General features: G+C 45.8%; 1 protein-coding gene across 4 annotated transcripts in view; it reads left to right on the top strand.

Moving 5' to 3' along the window:
- P3H2 (prolyl 3-hydroxylase 2) overlaps positions 1-15,157 on the top strand; it is a 52,483-nt gene that overhangs the window by 31,491 nt on the left and 5,835 nt on the right. For 2 of the 4 annotated variants that reach the window (XM_019619043.2, XM_010716743.3), the window contains exons 2-7: positions 8,671-8,817; positions 9,640-9,829; positions 12,244-12,375; positions 13,228-13,370; positions 14,580-14,669; positions 14,891-14,931. In XM_019619043.2, coding sequence (XP_019474588.1) covers positions 8,716-8,817; positions 9,640-9,829; positions 12,244-12,375; positions 13,228-13,370; positions 14,580-14,669; positions 14,891-14,931 — 698 coding nt within the window. In that variant the 5' untranslated portion in view covers positions 8,671-8,715. Of the gene's footprint in view, positions 1-4,678; positions 4,701-8,670; positions 8,818-9,639; positions 9,830-11,853; positions 11,878-12,243; positions 12,376-13,227; positions 13,371-14,579; positions 14,670-14,890; positions 14,932-15,157 lie in introns of those variants that run through there. The other 2 variants (XM_019619041.2, XM_019619042.2) reach the window with 2 other exon arrangements.

Consider the following 15,157-nt stretch of genomic DNA (forward strand, 5'->3'; position numbering starts at 1 on the left):
GTTTCATTCCTTCCTGGAATGAATCTGGATCTGGAGATTAGAGCTGCGACCCTGTGATCTGGTTGTGATTTGAGGGAGACATTGGACTCCTTACCTACAAGCTGGGGAAAGTGATACCCCTTCAGGGGCCCTCCAGGTTCAGCTAGGATTAATAAGGGAGGGAGGGAGGTGAAGTAGCTGTGACATTTTGTTTTATTATTAATGATGTAGAGCAAAGCCAGGGCATCTCTGTGAATTATCACTCTGATTTGCCTATGGATTTGGCTGCATTTTTCCCATCCTCTACCCTCTGCTAATCAGAGCGAAGTTTGATTTTGCAGAGGAGGGCTCAGAAAGCACCGTTTCTCAGTGTCTGAACAAAAACCTGAGCATTTCCTGGAGTAATTAGGTCCAGGCTCTCAGGAAATGAAGCCCGTCTAGTTGATAAGTGTTTAGCAATGATTACTGAGCTATGGCTGGGGAAAGCGAGCAAAGTGTTTTCATTTCAGAAACAGCAAATCCAGCTGAGACTTGTGGTGTGTGTCGTGTATGGAGGCAGTTGTCCAAGTGCTATGTGGCCCTGCTGGCTGCAGCATGAGCCAGATTTACCCTGGAGCAGCTCCACAAGAGATGACAGCAGGGTTGCACCATGAGGCTGAGCTGTCTGTGGCCCTGGGTGAGGATGGGGATGTCATTCTGGAGGCTGGTGTTGTTCTCCTCAAAGCCAGGAATTTCTCTCTCAAATTAGTATTAGTGCTCATCAGAGCTTGTGGAGCTGGAATAGGGTAAGAGCAACGTTTGGAAGAGTGGGATTAGGTCATCTCCAAGTGAAATACCTGCTTCTTCAGCAATGTTGGGTAAGTTGATAGTGAAAGCACACAAATACGGCTTTATCAGTATGGTTTTGTTCCTAAGTCAACCTCAGCTGCAACAACCCCACATCTTCTGAGAACTCTAATGTAGCCTAGCAGCAGGTCTTGCTAAGCCGTACATCTGCTCTGCTGGAAATAATACACTGATGTCTTAAAATCTCCCAAATCCCCTTTTTATTGCAGTTTATGTAAATGTCTTCCAGAAAGGATTATGCAGCTCAGTGGAGGACAGGTCCAAGGGTGGCTTTAAGCACAGTGGTATAGAGGCAACTCCCACTTCAGGAAACCTATGAGCTGCTGTTTGCAGTGATGATGCTCTGTGTGAAGGTCCCCATGTACTTGCTCCATCCTGGTGCTCTGGTCTCTTTTAGACTGATCCAGCTTGGCAGCCCATACAGGCAGTGCACTTTGCAAGACCTTTCTTGTCTTTTCCAAAACAACCGAGGTTATACTGCAAAACTGTGGATATATTTTCATTTCCCTCCTCGTACCTTTTCCCTTTCTCAGCAAGCTTTGCTTCCTGCTAAATGCAGTGGAATGCTGGCCCAGTGACTGCTGAGTATGTCAGATCAGCATAGAAGTTTCTTTGCAAAAAATGACAGTTTTTTTTAAGTCTTTACAAGATGTTCATTTAATTGGAGTGATGATGTGATGTTTTGCTTAATCAGGCCTGCAGTGCTGTATTGCCCAGCACCATCATGATGGTTTCCAAGCATTCAACAATTGGGATTCATAATCCATTGGTTAATAATCCAATCCTGGAGAAAATATTCCAGAAATGTGTCAGGGGAAAAGATGGTCATCAAAAACATTTCCTTAAAGACTTACTAGGCTTTGGGATGTGGTAGAGATATGTATGTATGCTATGAGTCTGCTTTCTCTTTGGGATTTAGTTTGTTTCCTTTTTCCTGTGCTGTCTTGCAGTTGCTTGGTGCAGAGGGAGATAAGAAGGTCTTTCTGAGATAGCCCAGTGCTGTTTGCAGCCCACCCCCAGGGTTACGCATCCTGCTTTTTAACTGAATACTCTGGTACTTGTTTGTTTAATGGAATAATCTGACCTCAGTCACTGTTGGGAGTGGTTGGTACCTTCTGTAGGAAATAGCCTTTCCATTTGCAAAAGGGAAAAACAGGGAGAGGCAGACTTCAGGCTCAGCACAGGGTTTCAATAAGCTGTTTGACAAAACTCCTGGGCTGCAAGAATGGGCATCATTTTGTCCACTATATCAGCCTGGCTTTCTGACTCTGGGATGGTCATGAGTAATTCATTTTCTAGGGGCAAACAGGGCTGCTTGGAGGATCTTCTGTAACAGCAGACAAGCAGATGCATTATCTCAGAAAGATTTGGCCTCTGATGGACATTCAGCAGCTCATCATATCCAAGGCTTTTAGAAGGTGCTGAGCCATTGCTAAAGCCTGAAAAGGGAGGAAATTTTTGCTTTAAGAATTCTTCTTTTTGTCTCAGATTTTCCTGTTGTGTTTTTCTGAAGTGCTTTAGTTTTTATTTCCATGGAGATATCAGTGGGGAAGCAGCTTTGTCAGGAGTCTTCTGCAGTGCTTGATGTTATCAAGCAGTTGCAGTGTCCCAGGGTGCTGTCAGGGCAGCAGGGTGCAAGAGGAAATCCACATCTGAACTGGAAGGCTGCTGCTCTGTGGGCCTCAAAGAAGGAAGATAGAGAAAAGCAGGAAAAAAACAGAATCTGGAGACAGAGAGCCCCTGGGCATTCTGCTCATTTTGGATCTGATCTCTCAGTTGCATTGCTGCATGCTTGCATACATAGCAGGGAAGTGCTCTTGGTGCTACACAGGCAGAAGTAGCTGCTGTTGTGCTTTCTTCTTAGCACATGGATGGCATCAGCCTGTCAGGCACAACCACCACCTGCGTAGCACTTATTCATCACTTCAGTCCCAGGAGCGTAACCCCCATCCTCTTGTTGGGAGGAGGTTGCATACTGCTGATGTTGTAATGGCTTCCTTTCCTGATGGGACGTGCTGCAGTGTGTTCTCGCCTTTGCCTTCACTATTATAAATGCTGCAAGTTTGTTTCCATGCAGATGTGGATCCATGCGTTGTGGATGACACTTGTGTTTGATCCTAGGTAATGTGAGGCTGCCTGCAAAAGCACCATCCTGATCCTCTTCCAAGTGCCTCCTGTCCCATCTCTGTGTCATCGCAGCTGTTCAGTTCTCTCGTCCCAGATGAGCTGGCTTTGTTTCTGGTCCACATCAAATGCTTTTGTGTTGCTAAGACTGGAAGACTTTGTGGAAAGGAAAAACAATGTGATATTGTTTTAAAGGTTGTGCCCAACTTTGAAAACTCCGTTGTAGAGATTTTAATTTTTTTCTTCTTTTTGCCAGGAGAGTCCACACTGTGTATAGTAGGAATTTTTCCTCGTTAAAAATGCCATTTCCCACACAGCATAGCCATCATCAGAGAGTGTTAAATGTAGCCAAGTGTTTATATAGGACAGAATTTGCCTGGGAGTGTTTTTCACAGTGGGTCAGGCCAAAGTTCAGTAAACACATACACGTTTCCCACTGCTTGCTCCATGGATGAGTTCTGCAGTGCATCAGTGTGTTTAGGATTTATGTGGGAAGGGGCTTTCCTGCTGGGAAATGGCTTAGCAAGAAGTCACTTGCCATGAGTAATGACCTGCTGCACATGAGGTGTTGGTTGTACCACGGGTGCATTTAAGCATATAATGCAGCAGCACAAATGTGCTGAAATCTTTGTTCTTAGTGTCTGGGAAGAGTTTTAAAAAGTGTGCTGGAGAGGGAGGGAGGGATGACCACTCTTCCAAAGAGTGGTGATGCACTGGCACAGGCTGCTCAGGGAGATGGTGGAGTCACCATCTCTGGAGGCATTCAAGAGCTGTAGAGATGTGGCACTGAGGGATGTGGTCAGTGGCCATGGTGGGATGAGTTGGTTGTTGGACAGGGTGATTTTTGTGGTCTTTTATAACTTTACTAATTCTATGATTCTGCAGTGTGTTGGAAAGAAGGGACCAAGGTGCCTTTCTGGCTGTGAGTTTCAGAATGAGTTTGTCTCACTAGAACTTAAGAGCACCCTAGTGCTGATCTTAACCAGGATCTCTGGCAGAGAAGAGTACTTGTGTTTCACAGTGCACTCCCAGCACTTGGGGGATGCAGTTTGCCCACTCTACACATCTACATGAAGACTTACAAAAAACAGCACCAGTGTGGCTCAAGTAGGAGGTCTGTTAGAATGTCTGCTTTCTTTCTTGGTTAATTGAAAGAAAAAATTGTTCCATGAAGCATGTTGGTTTGCTCAGCTCAGTTTTAAGTTTCCAAGTATCTGCCACTTGCTTTAGACTAATCCAGTCAGCTCTTTTGACCATGCACTACCAATCCACATGTTTGTGTGCTGAAAAAATTGTCTGCTGGAATAACAAAGAAACCCAAACACTTCCTAGGTTTCCTTTCTCGTGAGACGTTCCCCTTGTGCCAGTTCTCCAGACGGGGTCTGCGGGCAGCTCAGGCACCTTTCTGCCAGCATACGCATCCATCAGCAGACGGAAAATTTCCTGATCAGCTCCTCCTCCTCCATTTGCAGTAATAAAACAGTTGAGACGAGGTCACACGTTATTTATAGCCATCTCATGCTATTTGCTTCTACTCGCCCAGGCAGTAATCTTTGCACAGACACAGCAAGATTAATCCTTCACGACACCGAACCCTTTATTCCCCTTGTTATCTGTGCTTACCCGCTCCTGAAAGCAGAGCCCTGTGTGCTAAGCCTTTGATAAAACACAGCAGCAGTGGAACTATGGAAAAGTTTTTTAAAAAACAACATCAGGGGCTGGCTGGAAGGTTTGAGACCTCTCTGGGTCAGGTGAGTGGTTTGAGATTTGTTCTCTGCAGTTCCGTACCAAAGTCACACACAGAGCTGTTCCCTGAGGTGTTATACAGGTGGGTGCATGCACAGAACTGCAGGGTTTTGGGGGATCTGCCACATTTCCCACTGTGTAAAGCTTCTTTAATCCCAGTAAAGAAGTTTAAATTCCAAGTGTCTTGCATGCTGAAGATACCTGGAACAGGTTGAGTTACGACTATAGTCTTTTAAAAACCATCTGGATATGGTGCTCAGGGATATGATGTAGAGGTGGTTTGTTAGAGTTAGGGTAGTATGGTTAAGGTTGAGGTTGAGGTTGGGCTTGCTCTTGAAGGTCTTCTCCAAGCTGAGCAATTCTATGATTCTGTGATTGTAATTGTAGCTGTAGATGTCCTTGTTTGTTGCAGGGGAGTTGGACCAGTGACCTTTGATGGTCCCTTCCAACTCAAACAATTCTGTGATTCTAATTGCCGTTGTCTGATAGTATGTTCAGTGGAGTGGGAATTCATTGTCAAAAGTTGAGTTCTTGGTTGTATCATGTACCATCACCCTTCTCTCAAGTAGGCAGAATCAACTGTGCAGTGGCATTGAGGTACACCTGAGACACAGACTGTGCTGCCTGGAACGTCCACGCCAGTGATGTCTCTCATAGGAATGGAATAAGCATCTGCAGTTTGTTCAGTTTCTTTGATCTTAAGTTTTGTTTCTTAAAATCATCTTCAATTTTTCCATGGAAAAAAAATATATTTTTCAGTATCAAAACCCAGAAACACTTAAAAATTATGTTTTCCCCTTCTTGGCTCTGTCTGTTGTCATGGCAAAGTCAACATGGACAGGGTGCTCCAGGTCTGCCTCGTAGCTGATGTTTTGACCTGGTGTATCTCCTTTGGCTGACGTACCCAGGGCTTGGTGCGAAGCTGCAGCAGCATTCCAGAGATCTCATCCCAATAATGTGAACAAGGAGATCTTAGAGCACATACCAAGGTTGTGCTTCCACTGTTGTCATTTTTTCCTTGCTGATTTTCCTTCAGCATTGGTTATTATGCTATGTTTTACGTTTACATTGTGTCCAGAGAGCCCTACAAAAATCAAAATCCACTTGTGTAACGTGCTTTTCTTACAGTCCCTGGGTTACTTGGCATCTAAATAAACAATATGATTCCCCTGTAGGATAAATACTTTTTTTTTTTATATTGTTACTCATTTAAAACAATGGAAAATCAGGCGAAGGAAAACAAAGTGATTTTTCCAGTGACTGCACAATGAGATTGCGACAGGGCCAGGAACTGAGTCCAGGTGCCCTGAGTCCCAGCCCAGGCCTTTGAATATCAAAATATCCTTCAGTGCCTAGCGAATTTGGCAAAGGCTTCCCCAAAGTGTTTCATAATTAATGTCGGTGCAACTCTCTGAATGTGTCTTACTTACTAGTTAGGAATTTGCTTTTATATACAGACATCCACTTAGTAACTCCCCCAAACTTAGCAGCTGTTGGCTTCTTTGTGTTGCTTGAGTCTTTCTAAGGCAAGTGTGGGACATGATAAATTGAGAAGTGTTGAGTTGGAATGCTCCGCTTTCAGTCCACTTAGCAAAATCAAAAGGTCATCTCTGCTGTGAGGAGTCAGTGGGACGAGGCATGGTGTGAGCCTTGTTTTGAGAGAAAGGGAGTTCTGTTGTGTCTGGAAATCAGACTTTGCCTATCTCATGGGGATGAGTTTTATCCAGGAAAAGCTAAGCCCGTCCTAGGATCTGTGACAATTTTCAGCAGCTTTCTGGAAAGGATGGTCTATCCCATGACCAGCTGACACAGCTTGCCTCTCATGGGAGCCCCCCCTTGCTGAGTGTCTGCTCTCTTTTAAGTCTGCGTGTGCGGGATGCTGCCAGAACAGAAGAGACATCTGTGGTGTGGAAGGATGTAATTTCTCTGAGCAGCTCAAATAGTGGCTCAAATAATAGCAACCTCTGGATCAGGTCAGAAGCTGTGTCCAACAAACCTGTTGCTCTGTTACAGCCTCTCTGATTGCAGACTGCAGTGGTGCTTCTGCATACACTCAGCGTGACCTGAAAATTCCCACTGTGAGATGCTCTGATCTGTGCTTTATATGTACCAGACACTGTCCAGCTGAGATGCGCTTTTTCCAGGATGGGATTATGTTGAAATGAGTTTTTAGAGGATGGGATATACATTTCTGAATAAGAATTTCTCTCTCTCTTTCTTTTTTAATTTATTCTTTATTTCTACATGGAAAAGGGTTGGGATTTTTTTTTGTGCTGTCTCTGCTCAGACATTCTTGCAGTGATTTTGCTCTCCTGCTGGGAAGTCACGGGCTTATTCTGCGGAGTGGGATCCTGGGGAAACACTCTTAAGCAGAGTCAGTTCTGGAACTAAATGCAGGTATTTTGCAGTCTGCAATTAAAAGAAACCCCAGAGTCAGAATCTGCATTAAAAGGAGTTTCTTAGCATTGGGAAGAATCAAGAGCTTGAGAGAAATCTGGTGCCGAGTCTCTGAATTTGGTTCTCATCTTTGCTTCAGTTTCTGCTTTGACACTGGGGAAGCCACTTAAGGGATCTGTGAGACAGAAGAAACAGAATTGCCAGTGGGAAATGCCAAGGGATGAACTGTTACAGATCCTCTCCTGGCAGTAAAAGCTTCTCTGTACCCACTGTCAGCACAGAGCTAATCCTGGAAATCTTCTAAAGTTTGTACAAGGCAAATTTTCTGCATTTCTATGGCTGTGCAGCACAGTGGTGCTTCGGTGTTCAAAGAGCAGCTCTCAGGGGTGGGTGGGAGCCAGGATCTCGGCTCTTTTTCAGAGGTATTCGTGCATTGCATCCTCAGCCAGCCCTGCTCTGGCCTTGCTGGGAATTTGGGCTGTGCTTGAACAGCAGAACAGCAGAGCAAGTGGACTGGTTGTTCCTCCCATAGGTCTTCATGTGTCTGTGGGTCACTGGGCTGTCCCCTGTGACAGCTGTGGGCTTACGAAGGAACACAAACTGCTCTTCAAGGCAGATGTTGCTGCTAATATTTGTCCCAACATCTCCAAGCCCCAGGGAGTAATGACTGTGACAGCGATTGCTCGTTCGATATCAGAGTGCTAATTTCACAACCCCCGGTGGATCTGGTGATCCCAAGTCTTCCTACTTTATATTTTAATGCACCTGATGGAGCTGTGGGTATCCCTGTTCAGTGCAGGGAGTTGGACCAGATGGTCTTTAAGGTGCCTTCCAAGTCAAACAATCCTACAATTCTACAATTCCATGACTTTATTAGATTTGCTGAGTGATTTGGCGTGTACTTGCTGCTTCCAGAAGGACTCCCCCTGCCCAGCTGAACTGAAGCCATGGCTTTGCCATTTTGTATGTCAGTTGGACGCATGTGGGCTTGGAGGAGCCTCCTCAGCATGCAGATGTTCTTTGCTCCTGTCTCTGCACCTTGCTATTGGGCAGAGGCATTTTTTTCCTTCTGGAGCTGTGTGAGTGGCATCTGTCCTGATGGGTCATGCAGATATTCACCTAAACATCTGGCCTGCTCCCTGCACTCCTGCAGCTGTGGATGTGTGGAGGACTGTGTCTGTATTTGTGTAGGAGGCTTTCTCTGACATGATACTAATGTCTGGTCTCATTCATGAACTTAAAAACCCAAAATACCTCTATGCATCAAGGTCAACTCCTTCTGATCTCTGTCATTATCAGCAGAGCTCAGTCTTTTGCAACTGTACACATCTGAGCAGAATAAATGGTCTCAAGTCCCCGGCCATTTTCTGTAGACTCTGCATTCAAGTTTACCTTGCTTATCCCTTCACTGCCCAGCCCAGTGGTGTCTAAAAGGTGTCCAGGTACATCTCTCAGCAGATAGAATCATAGAATCAAAGAATGGCTTGGGTTGGAAGGGACTTCAGAGGTCATCTAGTTCTAACTCTTATAAACAGCTGTACATCACCAACTTGGATGGTCTTTCTTACCTTGTCACAGCTGAACAAGCTGGAGGAGGCAGCAAACGCAGCTCACACCTTCTTCATGGCAAACCCTGAGCACATGGAGATACAGCAGGACATTGAGAACTACAAAACCACAGCAGGGAAAGTCAGCTTGATCGACCGGGAGGCCAAGCCACACATGGTGAGTCTGAGCTGAAGAGGTGCCTGGGTTAAGTGTCAGTCTGGACTAAAGAGATTTGGAGGCCAAGAGAGCATCATCTATGAATGGAGAGATTCTTGCCAAGGTCCATGTTACAATTCAGCAAAACAAACTTTCCCTTTCAGAGCTCTTCTTTAAGCCAAGTCAGCTCCTGTTTTTCAGAGCACTGCCTACTGTTTTTGTGATGACTCTGTCCCTATTTCAGTCCCTCCCTTCAGGGAGCTCCTAGGTAATTTGTGTCAATTATGTACCAGAAGCTCTGATGGGTGCCCTCCTTTGCACTAAGGGGCAGATCCTGGCTCATATATGTTTCCTACAGGCTGGATTCTCCCACTTGGGCAGGGCACAGTTGTGCTGTTGACAGTGTACGGTGACAGTCAAGGGACAGCTTTTTATGCTTCTCTAAGATGAAAGGCCAACATGAACACCAGAGCCATCTCCACCTTCTGATTTCACAAGATACTAGGAAGCTGGAGTGGCAGCTTGACTGCTTTTTCCATTGTCATTGTTGAGTAAAAGGGTTAAAACAGAGAAAAGAATGCATAACCCAGCAGTGGCTCTCAGGATGCTCTAAGCACAGAGGAGTTCAGAAGAGCATTTAAGCAGATCTACAAAATACAGCTGGACCAGAAGTCCACCGATGGCTTAAGTGTGGTTTGGTGCAAGTGCTTACACCTGGTAGATAACTAGGGAGAGCGTTCTGTCCTTGCCCACTTGTATTTCTTCCAAAAAGCACCCATGGTTCAGGGGTGGGTTGCTGTGGTCTGTACCTACTTATTGTCCTGTCTCCTGCTGGTTTCTCAGGAAGATTACACTGCTGGGGTCAGGCACTATGACAAGGAGGAGTATGGGTTGGCCATCACCTTCTTGGAGCGTGCACTGAAAGGGTACTATGCTGAGGATGAGGATTGCCAGATCATGTGCGAGGGACCACAGAGGTTTGAGGAGCACGAATACCTGGAATATAAGGCTGGCCTCTATGAAGCTATTGCAGGTGAGATCTTTCTGCATCTTACTGGTTCTCATCCAATGGACTGTCAGTGTTTTTAACTGTTGAGTTTGGGCTGTGTAGCAGAAACACTAAGTCACGGCTTGAACTGGTGATTGAGCACCTGGTGGGAAGGCAGGACTAACCCAGGAAGGCTCAGGTACATTGCATGCACCTGAGTGCCAGAGTGTGTGGAGCCAGGACTCACCCCTTCCTAGACCTCATTTAAGGGTTGGCAGTGGAGGTGAGGGTATCTTGCTGGAGATCCCTGCCTACCTGAGGCCTTCCAAAAGTAAGCAAATTTTCTTCCTTTGTTTTTGCTTACATGGCTGCTGTATCTGGACTTATCCCCGTTTGATGCAGTCTGGCAATTTGCCTACTCTCTATTATTGCCATACTTTCCATCATGTTTTTACATTACAGGCTGTTGGCTGAGTTTGCTGAAATGTCTTTTCTTCCTTTGCTGCTTTTAGTGAGTAATGCTGCAGGATTAAGACCAGAAAGTGCAAATATAGAGGATAGGGAACCAGGGCATCTCATTCTGGTCCTGAATAGAAGAAACTGAACTGGAAGAATAATGCTTTTAGGTGCATGGGGCATCAGCAACATTCAGTTAAGGCTGAAATAAAGGTGCTTTAGCATGAACTGCCTTGATTTCCCCCTGTACACATCCTCACTGCAATTAATAACCAGACTTTACTGGTTATATTTACTCTGATTTTCAGTGCATATGAAGAGAGCAGCTGAGTTGACTTGGCCCTGCTCCAGACGGACAAGGAAGTTGCCAAAAAGACTCAGGACGTAGATTTCCTTCCCATCCAAAGGGATGGATTTGTCATTAGTAGAGGCCCACCTAAGTATGATCTGGTCTGAAGTCTGGTCTGGACAGAATTGAACATGGCTATGCAATCTGTGGATTTGCATGTGACTGAGCCAGTGAGGATTAAAACTGTTTATTATCACTGGGAATAAGATTACATGTAATAAGTTGTAAGGGGTAGAAGAGCAATAAATTAAGAATTGTTTGCTGGCAGAACTCTTACTTATCTGCTCTTGGTCTTGGAGTTGTGTCATACACAGGAGTTTTGCTTCTTTCATGGGAAGTATTTCACTCAGATGCAGATTGTTTTTGGTGTTTCGTAGTTCTGCTTGCCTAGCGACACGAAATCTAATGGAACCTACAAAGATGAAAAATCACTGACATATGAATGTGCTCCCTCCATGTGTTCAGGCCAGGCTGCACAGGGCTTTGGGCAGCCTGATGTAGTGGGAGAAGGACTTAGTTGGAAGGGACCTTTTAAAAGGCCATCTAGTCCAACCTAAACCTATGGATTATTGCTGTTATTGCTATGAGTATTTACATCTCTCCAAAGCCCCGTTCTTTTTTCAGTCCCAAGCTAGTTTGCTGTGCCACTACAAGGGGTGGAAACATTCACACCTCCCCATCCAGGAATAGATGCATTTCAGTGCACTGATTCCAGTATATACAGCCTGTTCCTTGGGTACCCTGACAGTATGGACTGAAAGCAGTGCTTGTCAGTGATAGATTTTTCCAGGTCTGGGATATTTAAAGAGGTTAAAATGACAACAAAACTATTTATCTCCTTTCTTCTCTTGCTCTCCTTAATGCAATGCCCTGGATGTATATTGTAAATCGGACAGCTGCTCAGGCTACCTGCTTGGAGAAAATAGGGGCTGTTTTGAGTTTCCTATTGATTTCAGCACAAATTCCTTTGGCTGTTTTCTTGGCAGCTCCAAGAAGTGCTTTGGTAGCTGAGCACATGTTTTTTTTCAAGCCTGTGTTTGTTTCTGAAAGTTTTTAATAGCGTACAGAAACAGAGCAAGCAAAGTAGATTTGTACATACACTGCAGCAAAGGCTCCAAACGGGAATCAGATGTCAGCTTTGGCTTCGGCATCTTCCAGCTGGTACAGTGCCTGAATTGTGTACTCCCACCGATCAGAAAACGTGCTGATGGCAGATGTTTACCGTGTGCTTTCATTACCCCAGGAGATATCGTTGAGGAGCCATGAGTGCATGGATTTTGCTGCCAACGTGAGCTGATTGGAGCTGTGAGAGTGGCCACGCTGTCCTCACGCCTCTCTTGCTTTGTGGTTGTCCTTGGAGTTGGCTCTTGGGGTTGAGCCCCTACCTGTCACCAACCCTGCACTTTCCTGGGCAGCGGTGGCGTCTCCTGGGGCACAAAAGAGATGCTCAGGCTCCCTCTACAGTTGGCAGAAGGAGAACAGCACTTCTCAGGGATGGGCAAAATGTGACTGTGGCTCTCCGTTGGCTTTGGAAAGGAGGCTGAGCTTGTTCCTCTAGGTGCTCAGTTGCTGCTGGGCCAGGAGCTGCATGTCCTTCCGCTAGTACCAGTCTGTACTGGTGCCAGCATCATCACTTCTCTCTTTCTCCCATCAGATCACTACATGCAAGTCCTGGCCTGCAAACACGACTGTGTCCGAGAACTCGCCACGCGCTCAGGCCGCATCTCACCCATCGAAAACTTCCTTCCCCTCCACTATGATTACCTGCAGTTTGCCTATTACAGAGGTAAGGCCCATCTTCCTGCTCCTTACAGCTCTTGTGTGTTGCTGGGCTTTTTTCAGGTACGATTTGTTTTGTGGGACATCAGGGTATTTCCCCGTGATGTCTGTGTTACCACAATACAGTGGCATGGTCTGAAAGAATTAGGAAGCAAAGGGTATGGGGAAACTCTGTTCAGGTCAGCTGAAATGCACTATTACATATTACATTAAAATACTAAGAGCATTTTAAACCACCAGCCGAGTTTTAAAAGCCCAAGCTTAAACATGATTATTCTAAAAGAGGTTGGGATCCTTTCATTTGGTTTTCAGTATTAAAATTTTGGGGGTATATAAGTTCATAGCTTTCTGAAACTCATAAGCAATTACAAGTTGATTTACGTAGGAGGCACTACTTTTGGAGCAATCTATTTATTTCCATGGAAAGTACAACAAAAAGCACAGTAATGCTATTTGATAGAGCAGGTTCTCAGCTGTGAAACACCACTATTCAACACAGTCACCACGATTAGCTGTGCTTTCTCATCAGTTTTGTGGTCCTGTGTGGTATTTTGCTACGTTCTGTTCCAAAAAAGAAAGTCTAGGCAGAGTTCTGATTATTACATGTGGTAGATGCTTTCCTGAAAAGGGCAGAATGAGTGAGGGTCAACGTTCAGGTTCAAATCAAATGTTGCTTCATTCATCAGTGCAGTGGGAAGAGAGCTGGAGGAGTCAGCAGTGTTTCACACATAGTGTGCAGGCCTTTTAAAAAGCTTTATTCTCCAAAATGAGAGATTTAATGAGTTGGTGGAGAACCCCTCAGAGAGCAGCTGCACGTGGGAGAGGCTGTGCCCCTAACACCTGCTGTGTTATCTCCCAGTTGGTGACTATGTGAAAGCCCTGGAGTGTGCCAGGACCTACCTCATCTTCCACCCAGATGATGAAGATGTCTTGGAGAACGCAGCTTATTATGAGGGCCTCTTGGAAGGTATCCTGGATCCAGCCACTATCAAGCCTAGAAAGGTGAGATTAAGCATCCCGTACAAGTCCTTGGTGCAGGTTTTAACAAAACCATCTGCTAGGAATTAGAGCAGCTTGGCAGCTTTCCCACACAGGCATCGCTTTGAAAGCAAATGTGGAGCTGCTGGGCCAGGTGGAGATATGCTGATTGTAATGGTGCAAGTCCAGAGCACAAGTGAGTAATGGAGAGCAGGATCTTCTGTAAATGGAGCCTTCAGCTTAGCAAAGCCCCAGAAAGGGCAGTGAAGGCAATGTCCTTGTGCCTCAAGCAGAAGCTTTCCCTTTCTTCTGTGTTCTGGAGGAGATGTGAAGGAGGAATGCAACGAGGCACTGAGCAGAGGGCAACTTCTGTTAAGAGAGTGCTGGGAAATATTTTCCCAAGGGAAGTTTGGAATGCCAGCATTAATGCTCGAGTTGCTGCCTTGGAGTTGAGTGCTCAGCCTGTCCTGTGGGGAACAGGGTGAGGCTGGGGTCAGGCAAGCAGGCAGTTTTTTCAGTCATCCAGAGGGATGGGCTTCTGGGCATCTTCATCCTCAGGCTCAGGGCTGCCATTCTCACGGTGCAGAAGAGCAGTTCCTCCTGTCCCATCACAGCCATGTAGAGGCTCGTTCCCCTTGGAGAAGTGGGCAGGAATTGGTGTTCCATTCCGTAGGGAATTTGGTGAAGTGCTTGAAAAGAGAGAGGTTAAAGAAGAAAACAAGAATAATCATAGTCTCTACTGAGGAAGCAGATCCAGGGGAAAAAAAAAAAGCAGATGCTGAGAAAAGCATTTCAATGTTATCCTTTGGTTTGAAGTTTTCTGTGACAATTTTTTTTTTTTTACTTTGGGAAGTAGGATAAAGCCCAGTATTTTGTTTATATATCTTCCATTAAAAAAGAAAGCCTTGGATGGATGATTTCTACTTTTATCCCAGTATCCCAGGCTGTGATGCTGCTGCCCGTGAGGACAGGAAAACTGAACTGAGGCACAGCCCAGCCAATGCCCTTGCTCCAGCAGCCTGGGCCTTCCTCCTGCTCTGGGTTCCCCTAGTCACCATCTTACCCAGCTATTCAGAGGTTTTCCATGGTGCTATTCGTATGTATTTGGGGATGTTAGGCTTCCTGAGGTTGCTCTGAGGCATGACCTAAGCATCCCCCAGTTTAGAATCACAGAATATCCCAAGTTGGAAGAGATTCCACGTGCAACATCCTCTCTTCTCCTGTTCCTTTCAGGAAGCAAAAGCATTACTGCGTCGGCACAAGCTGGAGTCCCACCTCCTGCGGGTGGCTGCAGTTGGTCTGGGGTTCACCTACACGGAGCCGGTAAGGCCTGGGTCTGCTGTTGTGGGGCATTCAGGGGGTCACAGCCATAGGACCGCCTTGGACCTCTTCCAATTGTAAAGTGAGTCCCATGTGGGTGACTCAGGATCTGAGTCTTGGGCTGCCATGTCCGTTACTGGGAAAATGGCGAAGCAAGGGAGGCAGCCAGGAGTGAAGGCTGTGTGTGGATGTCAAGTTAAAATCAATCTTCTTTCTTCCCTCAGAACTACTGGAAGAGGTACGGCGCCCGCCAAGATGAGCACAGGTGAGCCAGCACCTTGTTCCGGTCCCTGTGACATGGCTGTGGTGGAGATACCCATTCACAGCCACCCCATCACACTGCATGGCCATGACAGATGTTCCCATAGTTGAGTTCCTCAAAACAAACAGTGGAGCAGAGGAAAGTTGGTGGATAAAGCCAGGGCTGCTCTGAAGGGTTTGTTGGTAGCTCTGCTTTGCTGGTGGAAACTGTTACTCCCATTATTGAAAAA

The sequence above is a fragment of the Meleagris gallopavo genome, chromosome 11, assembly GCF_000146605.3.
Source record: "Meleagris gallopavo isolate NT-WF06-2002-E0010 breed Aviagen turkey brand Nicholas breeding stock chromosome 11, Turkey_5.1, whole genome shotgun sequence".
Lineage (NCBI taxonomy): Eukaryota > Metazoa > Chordata > Aves > Galliformes > Phasianidae > Meleagris > Meleagris gallopavo.